This window comes from Perca flavescens, unplaced genomic scaffold, assembly GCF_004354835.1.
Source record: "Perca flavescens isolate YP-PL-M2 unplaced genomic scaffold, PFLA_1.0 EPR50_1.1_unplaced_scaf_93, whole genome shotgun sequence".
Lineage (NCBI taxonomy): Eukaryota > Metazoa > Chordata > Actinopteri > Perciformes > Percidae > Perca > Perca flavescens.
This window is the reverse complement of record NW_021166750.1, coordinates 10,001-20,000: the sequence shown is the minus strand read 5'-3', so window position 1 is coordinate 20,000 and position 10,000 is coordinate 10,001. Positions and strand designations below refer to the sequence as shown.

Here is a 10,000-nt window from a genome sequence, read left to right as displayed (position 1 = left end):
AGATATGCTGGCTCTATACACGCTAAAAGTCCTGATTGTTAACATGGAGTCTGGTGGAGATATGCTGGCTCTATACACACTAAAAGTCCTGATTATTTACATGGAGTCTGGTGGAGATATGCTGGCTCTATACACGCTAAAAGTCCTGATTATTTACATGGAGTGTGGTGGAGATATGCTGGCTCTATAAAAGCTATAAATTCTGATTATTTACATGGAGTTTGGTGGAGATATGCTGGCTCTATACACGCTAAAAGTCCTGATTATTAACACGGAGTCTGGTGGAGATATGCTGGCTCTATACACGCTAAAAGTCCTGATTATTTACATGGAGTCTGGTGGAGATATGCTGGCTCTATACACGCTAAAAGTCCTGATTATTTACATGGAGTCTGGTGGAGATATGCTGGCTCTATACACGCTAAAGGTCCTGATTATTTACATGGAGTCTGGTGGAGATATGCTGGCTCTATACACGCTAAAAGTCCTGATTATCTACATGGAGTCTGGTGGAGATATGCTGGCTCTATACACGCTAAAAGTCCTGATTATCTACATGGAGTCTGGTGGAGATATGCTGGCTCTATACACGCTAAAAGTCCAGAATTTTTACATGGAGTCTGGTGGAGATATGCTGGCTCTATACACGCTAAAAGTCCTGATTATTTACATGGAGTCTGGTGGAGATATGCTGGCTCTATACACGCTAAAAGTCCTGATTATTTACATGGAGTCTGGTGGAGTAGTAGTAGTACCGAACTTTTCGTTTCTTTAACCTTTGCCTCTGTTACCTTGTGTGAAGTGTCTGTGTAAACTGAGCAGAGTGAGACCTCTCTGTCTGCGTTTCTTCTTCTCCTCTCAGGTGGAGACGTGGCCGGTTGGGGTCTCGTGTCGGAGCGTCTGTCCGACATCAGAGCGCGCTCAGGAGAGCCCAGCGGCGCCGCCGAGGGCAGCGCCTCCCGCAGGGCGGAGCTGGAAGGACTGGAGGGTTCGGCCCAGGCAGCGCTGGCCCGCCTCCAAGAGGAGCAACAGGTCCCTATATCACAACTAGTTACATGTTACCGTGTCACATAATTTAACTAATTATGTTATTATTAAGGAATTATTAGAATTGTTGGGGATTTGTAAATTATAGAGTGTGGTCTAGACCTACTCTATCTGTAAAGTGTCTCAAGATAACTCTGATGACGATACTATAAATCAAATTTTATTGAATTGAATTGAACTAGGGATGCACCCAATCCACATTTTTGGGGTTCAGCTGAATACCGAATCCACTGGTTAATATTCTGCCAAAAAGTTGGCGCCCGGATAGCTCAGTTGGTAGAGCGTGCGCCCATATATAGAGGTTTAGTCCTCGACGCAGCAGGCCCAGGTTCAACTCCGACCTGCGGCCCTTTGCTGCAGGTCATTCCCTCCTCTCTCCCCTTTCATGTCTTCACAGTCCCTCCAGAAAAACGTGATTATGCGATCACATAATTCAATGCATAATCAGCCAAATTGCCAATTTCCGCGCAAAATATGCAGGGCTTGCATGATTTCATAATCCCCGCATTATGAAATCCGCAATCCCCGCATTTTCGTTGCAAAAAAGTCACATATATCTTAGCAAAAAGTTGAAAAATGTTGCTTTTACTTCACACAAGAGCCATGGGAAAGTTATGAAGTGACGTAATAACACGACGTGAACATCATTGAAAAGCAGGGTGTTGGGGAGGAAATCACTGTTTTTTTCTCTTTTTCATCAAACTGCAGTTGTTGCAAGTTCCCACAATTTCATTGGATAAAATTGCAGAAATATCCCGCATATTCCATCGCATTTTTTAAGAAAACGTGCCGCATGATCAAGGATTTTTGCCCGCAACAATCACAAAAAAAAACTCCAAATTTTTCTGGAAGGACTGTCTTCAGCTGTCCTGTCAAATAAAGGCCTAACAATGCCAACAAAAAATAAAGATTCTGCCAAAACCGAATACTGACTCCTCCTCCCATCCTCAGTCCATTACGACAATAAACGCATTAATGTAGTAAACAACATGCATTTTTCATTGGATTTTATTTGAACTGTAAAAAACCCCAAAAAGAATAGGCAACATTATGCGAGCAAGACAAGTGGAAAAAAACTATTTTGACAATTATCATAGGCCAATGTTTACCCTATCTCAAGATCCAACCATTATCCATAATATTAGCCTTTAAGATTTATAATCCCATAAAGTAGGCTAAGTAGGTCATCTGGTTAACACCAGTTTTTAGCTGTGCCGATCTTCCTTTGCCGTACCAGAAGTTGCTGCATTTTGGCTGCTGTCTGTAGATTCCTTCATGCACAACTCGTATTCTTTCAGATGTTTGATACCAAATGTTTTACCAGCGGCTATGTTGTGTATTGTTTAGGATCCTTGTGTGTGTGTGTGTGTGTGTGTGTGTGTGTGTGTGTGTGTGTGTCCATGTTGTGTGTGTGTGTCCATGTTGTGTGTGTGTGTGTGTCCATGTTGTGTATTGTTTAGGATCCTCACCACCACCAGACCAATCAGCATTGAACAGATTGAACATGTAGCTGGACTTGAATGGCCTTCTTTTGACTGAAAGTACTGCCAAACAACACTTTTTCTGCTCACCAGATCCATGTCCACTTCCTCACAGCCTACTGCATTGAACACTCCACGTAAACATCTTCCCTCACCAGATCCATGTCCACTTCCTCACAGCTTACTGCATTGAATGCTCCACCTACATAAACACCTTCCCTCACCAGATCCATGTCCACTTCCTCACAGTCTACTGCATTGAACGCTCCACCTACATAAACACCTTCCCTCACCAGATCCATGTCCACTTCCTCACAGCCTACTGCATTGAACGCTCCACCTACGTAAACACCTTCCCTCACCAGATCCATGTCCACTTCCTCACAGTCTACTGCATTGAACGCTCCACCTACATAAACACCTTCCCTCACCAGATCCATGTCCACTTCCTCACAGCCTACTGCATTGAACGCTCCACCTACGTAAACACCTTCCCTCACCAGTTCCATGTCCACTTTCTCACAGCCTACTGCATTGAACGCTCCACCTACGTAAACATCTTCCCTCACCAGATCCATGTCCACTTTCTCACAGCCTACTGCATTGAACGCTCCACCTACGTAAACACCTTCCTTCACCAGTTCCATGTCCACTTCCTCACAGCCTACTGCATTGAACGCTCCACCTACGTAAACATCTTCCCTCACCAGATCCATGTCCACTTTCTCACAGCCTACTGCATTGAACGCTCCACCTACGTAAACATCTTCCCTCACCAGATCCATGTCCACTTCCTCACAGCTTACTGCATTGAACGCTCCACCTACGTAAACATCTTCCCTCACCAGATCCATGTCCACTTCCTCACAGCTTACTGCATTGAACGCTCCACCTACATAAACACCTTCCCTCACCATATCCATGTCCACTTCCTCACAGTCTACTGCATTGAACGCTCCACCTACATAAACACCTTCCCTCACCAGATCCATGTCCACTTCCTCACAGCCTACTGCATTGAACGCTCCACCTACGTAAACACCTTCCCCCACCAGTTCCATGTCCGCTTTCTCACAGCCTACTGCATTGAACGCTCCACCTACATAAACACCTTCCCTCACCAGTTCCATGTCCACTTCCTCACAGCCTACTGCATTGAACGCTCCACCTACGTAAACACCTTCCCTCACCAGTTCCATGTCCGCTTTCTCACAGCCTACTGCATTGAACGCTCCACCTACATAAACACCTTCCCTCACCAGTTCCATGTCCACTTTCTCACAGCCTACTGCATTGAACGCTCCACCTACGTAAACACCTTCCCTCACCAGATCCATGTCCACTTTCTCACAGCCTACTGCATTGAACGCTCCACCTACATAAAGACCTTCCCTCACCAGTTCCATGTCCACTTTCTCACAGCTGACTGCATTGAACGCTCCACCTACGTAAACACCTTCCCTCACCAGATCCATGTCCACTTTCTCACAGCCTACTGCATTGAATGCTCCACCTACGTAAACACCTTCCCTCACCAGATCCATGTCCACTTTCTCACAGCCTACTGCATTGAACGCTCCACCTACGTAAACACCTTCCCTCACCAGATCCATGTCCACTTTCTCACAGCCTACTGCATTGAACGCTCCACCCACGTAAGCACCTTCCCGTAATCAACGGCGCCGTCAATACTGCGACCAGCGTAGCACACAGAGTACAATCGTACTGTTCGGTTCCCTGGCAACAATTTCTGATGTTCGGCAGAAACCAGAACCCCGTCAAAAAGCCCAATATTCGGCCCAATCAGAACCTGAATCCTGGATTTGGTGCATCCCTAAATTATTGGAATTAATTACTTCTCTGCAATTTTCACACTTTGCAAAGTCATCCAGTGGGTTGTGGATGTGGGCCATGGGCCGTATGTTTGAGACCCCTGGTCTGACAGACAGACAGACAGACAGACAGACAGACGAAATATCATGCACCCATACTTTTGACAGCCCTACTTATTACATCATTTCTGTGCGTGCGTGTGTGTGTATATCTGTGTGTCTGTGTGTAGATCTCTGTGTGTTTGTGTGTAGGTGTGTGTTTGTATATCTCTGTGTGTGTATGTTTGTATATCTGTGTGTGTGTGTGTGTATATCTGTCTGTATGTGTATATCTCTGTGTGTTTGTATATCTGTGTGTGATTGTATATCTGTGTGTGTGTGTGTGTATATCTCTGTGTGTTTGTATATCTGTGTGTGTATATCTGTGTTTGTGTGTATGTGTGTGTGTGTATATCTCTGTGTGTCTGTGTGTAGATCTCTATGTGTGTGTGTGTGTGTGTGTATATCTCTGTGTGTTTGTGTGTAGGTGTGTGTGTGTGTGTGTGTGTGTCTCTGTGTGTGTGTATATCTCTGTGTGTGTGTGTATATATCTGTGTGTGTATATCTGTGTTTGTGTGTATGTGTGTGTGTGTATATCTCTGTGTGTCTGTGTGTAGATCTCTATGTGTATGTGTGTGTGTGTATATCTCTGTGTGTTTGTGTTTGTGTGTGTGTGTGTGTGTGTGTGTGTGTGTCTGTGTGTGTGTGTGTGTTTGTATATGTGTGTGTGTGTGTGTGTGTGTGTGTGTGTGTGTGTGTGTGTGTGTGTGTGTGTGTGTGTGTGTGTGTGTGTGTGTGTGTGTGTGTGTGTGTGTGTGTGTGTGTGTGTGTGTGTGTGTGTTCTAACTCTCTGTTGTACCTTCAGAGCCGTAAGCTGCGTCAGCAGAGCAGCATCGATGCCGAGGGCCACGCTCGCCGCCTGGAGACCACGCAGATGACGCCGATGACGCCGGCGGGCGTTGCCGGGGGCGACGCCTGGGAGCAGCTGGCGCCGAGCGCGGCCGCGCTGCGCATCAAAGACCTGGACTTCTCCGACCTGCTGGAGGACGAAGACATCGACGTCTTGGACAACATGGACTCCTTTGACTCGTCTTCTTCTTCCTGTCGCGGTTTCCCCGGCATCCCCCCCCCCCCCCCGCCTCTCCCGGGCCTCAGCGCCCCCCCTCCTCCTCCTCCTCCCCCGGGTTTCCTAGCTCCGCCTCCTCCGCCCCCTCCTCCCCCTCCCCCGGGCGCCCCCCTCCTCCCCCCCTCGGCAGCGCCAGCGTTCTCGCAGCAGAAGAAGAAGACCGTGAAGTTGTTCTGGAAGGAGCTGAAGCAGAACGACGCGGCTCCGCCGAAGTGCCGCTTCGGCCGCGGCACCGTTTGGGCGTCTCTGGACAAGGTTGCCGTGGATACGTCCCGCCTCGAACACCTGTTTGAGTCCAAAGCCAAGGAGCTGGTCATCGCCAAGGTAACGGGGCACACACGTGCATTGTGGGAAACTCTGAGTACTCTGAGTGTGTGTGTGTGTGGGGAAAGTGAAAGAGCAGCACTTGTCTTTCCCTCATTACCACCACTGAGATGCCCTTGAGCAAGGCCCTAAACCCCCAACCGCTCCAGTGGAGCTGCTCAGTGGCCAGCAGATCAGACTGTGGTGGTACTGGGCAGCTTCCAGTATGAATGTGATCAGATCAGACTGTGGTGGTACTGGGCAGCTTCCAGTATGAATGTGATCAGATCAGACTGTGGTGGTACTGGGCAGCTTCCAGTATGAATGTGATCAGATCAGACTGTGGTGGTACTGGGCAGCTTCCAGTATGAATGTGATCAGACCAGACTGTGGTGGTACTGGGCAGCTTCCAGTATGAATGTGATCAGATCAGACTGTGGTGGTACTGGGCAGCTTCCAGTATGAATGTGATCAGATCAGACTGTGGTGGTACTGGGCAGCTTCCAGTATGAATGTGATCAGATCAGACTGTGGTGGTACTGGGCAGCTTCCAGTATGAATGTGATCAGGTCAGACTGTGGTGGTACTGGGCAGCTTCCAGTATGAATGTGATCAGATCAGACTGTGGTGGTACTGGGCAGCTTCCAGTATGAATGTGGTCAGATCAGACTGTGGTGGTACTGGGCAGCTTCCAGTATGAATGTGATCAGATCAGACTGTGGTGGTACTGGGCAGCTTCCAGTATGAATGTGATCAGATCAGACTGTGGTGGAACTGGGCAGCTCCCAGTATGAATGTGATCAGATCAGACTGTGGTGGAACTGGGCAGCTCCCAGTATGAATGTGATCAGATCAGACTGTGGTGGTACTGGGCAGCTTCCAGTATGAATGTGATCAGATCAGACTGTGGTGGTACTGGGCAGCTTCCAGTATGAATGTGATCAGATCAGACTGTGGTGGTACTGGGCAGCTTCCAGTATGAATGTGATCAGATCAGACTGTGGTGGTACTGGGCAGCTTCCAGTATGAATGTGATCAGATCAGACTGTGGTGGTACTGGGCAGCTTCCAGTATGAATGTGATCAGATCAGACTGTGGTGGTACTGGGCAGCTTCCAGTATGAATGTGATCAGATCAGACTGTGGTGGTACTGGGCAGCTTCCAGTATGAATGTGATCAGATCAGACTGTGGTGGTACTGGGCAGCTCCCAGTATGAATGTGATCAGATCAGACTGTGGTGGTACTGGGCAGCTTCCAGTATGAATGTGGTCAGATCAGACTGGTGGTACTGGGCAGCTTCCAGTATGAATGTGATCAGGTCAGACTGTGGTGGTACTGGGCAGCTTCCAGTATGAATGTGATCAGATCAGACTGTGGTGGTACTGGGCAGCTTCCAGTATGAATGTGATCAGATCAGATTGTGGTGGTACTGGGCAGCTTCCAGTATGAATGTGTAACTGTGTGAATGTGATCAGGGCATTCCTGCAAAAGAGAGGCTGCCTCTCAGTGAACCTTCCCTGAATAAATAAAGGTTAAATAAAAAATAAAATAGTGGTGGGTACAAAATGACTCATGACGAAATCTGATAGGTACGTTTACCCACCATTCCCAGTGAAATCAACACCTATGATGCTGAGGTCATTAGGACTGATACCTGTGCTGCTGCACCTCTCCATAGGTCTATAGTAGATGACTTGGCTTTGTTAATCTTTGGTGTAGAGAGCATAATTATGTCCAGAAAATACACCAACACTGTTCTATACAAAGAGAGTTGGGGGGGAGCCAGCGCTGAGCTATCATTTTCTTGTTTGCAGTTGAGCCGGCTAGCCAAAATTTTCTTCTTTCTCCCAAGCAGGTGTAATTTAGAGTCATCGTTAAGGAGGTGCTGATCCAACAAAGATTACATTTTTTGAAAAACTGGGCCCTGGTGATTTGGGTTCTTGGAACAGTGGGAAATATTTTCCCAAACTGTCTTCCAATTAATTACGTTCCCCTCAGGGCTCAGCTGTCGCTCCAATTTCTTTACTATTGGGAGTTCTCCTACAGATACTTGCATCAGTTTAGCATAAATCTTGGACACTAATCCTCTCACAGGAAAATCAACAAACCATTTAATAACTGGGTGCATCTCAAGACTGTCCCCCCCCCCCCCCCTCCCCATGGCACTTCATAACATTTTAGGGCTGATCTTAAGCGCAGATACCAGAAGACCTCTAAACTAGCTCTCATGTCTTCAAAACCCAACATACCTTTCTCATTGAATAACTTGTCCATCCATCCATCCATCTTCGTCCGCTTATCCGGTTGTCGGGTCGCGGGGAGCAGCTCCACAGGGGACCCCAAACTTCCCTTTCCCGAGCAACATTAACCAGCTCCGACTGGGGATCCCGGCGTTCCCAGGCCAGGTTGGAGATATAATCCCTCCACCTAGTCCTGGGTCTTCCCGAGGCCTCCTCCCAGCTGGGCGTGCCTGGAACACCTCCCTAGGGAGGCGCCCAGGGGCATCCTTACCAGATGCCCGAACAACCTCAACTGGCTCCTTTCGACGCAAAGGAGCAGCGGCTCTCCTCCGAGCTCCTCACGGATGACTGAGCTTCTCACCCTATCTCTAAGGGAGACGCCAGCCACCCTCCTGAGGAAACCCATTTCGCCGCTTGTACCCTGGATCTCGTTCTTTCGGTCATGACCCAGCCTTCATGACCATAGGTGAGGGTAGGAACGAAAACTGACCGGTAGATCGAGAGCTTTGCCTTCTGGCTCAGCTCTCTTTTCGTCAAACGGTGCGATAGATTGAATACAATACCGCACCCGCTGCGCCCGATTCTCCGACCAATCTCCCGCTCTTTCACGGCAGAGGCTGCAGCCCTTCGGGCCCCTTGGTACCCTGCAACTGCCTCCGGTCCTCCGGGATAACATATCCCGAAAGACTCATTCTTCAGTCGGACGGCTTCCCTGACCACCGTTGTCCACCACGGTGTTCGTGGGTTACCGCCCCTTGAGGCACCTAAGACCCTAAGACCACAGCTCCTCGCTGCAGCTTCAGCAATGGAAACTTTGAACATTGTCCACTCGGGTTCAATGCCCCCAGCCTCCACAGGGATGCACGAAAAGCTCCGCCCGGAGGTGTGAGTTGAAAGTCTGTTGGACAGGGGCCTCCTCCAGACGTTCCCAATTTACCCGCACTACACGTTTGGGCTTACCAGGTCTGTCCAGAGTCTTCCCCACCCTCTGACCCAACTCACCACCAGATGGTGATCGGTTGACAGCTCTGCCCCTCTCTTCACCCGAGTGTCCAAAACATACGGCCTCAGATCAGATGAAACGATTATGAAATCGATCATTGACCTTGACCTAGGGTGCTCTGGTACCAGGTACACTTAGGAGCATCCCTATGTTCGAACATGGTGTTCGTTATAGACAATCCATGACTAGCACAGAAGTCCAACAACAAACAACCACTCTGGTTTAGATCAGGGAGGCCGTTCCTCCCAATCACGCCTCTCAGGTGTCTCCATCATTGCCCACGTGTGCGTTGAAGTCCCCCAGCAGAACAATGGAGTCGCCCACTGGAGCCCCATGCAGGACTCCAGTCAAGGTCTCCAAGAAGGCCGAATACTCCGAACTCCTGTTTGGTGCATATGCACAAACAACAGTCAGAGTTTTCGCCCCAACACACCACGCAGGCGTGGGAGGCGACCCTCTCGTCCACGGGGTAAACTCCAACACAGCGCGCGCTCAGCCGGGGCTTGTGAGTATCCCCACCCCCGCCCGGCGCCTCACACCCTGGGCAACTCCGGAGAAGAAAAGAGTCCAACCCCTATCCAGGAGTATGGTTCCAGAACCGAGACTGTGCGTGAGGTAAGCCCCACCAGATCTAACCGGTGGCGCTCCACCTCCCGCACCAGTTCCGGCTCCTTCCCCCACAGAGGTGACGTTCCACGTCCCCAGAGCCAGCGTCTGCCGCCCGGGTCTGGTCCGTCGAGGCCCCTGACCTTCACTGCCACCCATGTGGCATCGCACCCGACCCCAACGGTTCCTCCCACAGGTGGTGGGCCCATGGGCTGGAGAGATGGGAGCCACGTAGCTTGTTCGGGCTGTGCCCGGCCGGGCTCCGTGGCAAACCCGGCCACCAGGCGCTCGCCCGACGAGCCCGCTGTCTGGGCCTGGCTCC

The 10,000-nt window shown here is 49.6% G+C and overlaps 1 protein-coding gene across 1 annotated transcript; it reads left to right on the top strand.

Moving 5' to 3' along the window:
- Nucleotides 1–862: 862 nt before the first annotated feature.
- Nucleotides 863–7,690, top strand: LOC114552183 (FH1/FH2 domain-containing protein 1; the record flags this gene model as incomplete). Its single annotated transcript, XM_028572814.1, has 4 exons — nucleotides 863–1,032; nucleotides 5,265–5,583; nucleotides 5,656–5,849; nucleotides 7,685–7,690. Coding segments are annotated over 4 exons (689 nt in total), but the record flags the coding sequence as incomplete, so codon positions are not given.
- Nucleotides 7,691–10,000: the final 2,310 nt, after the last annotated feature.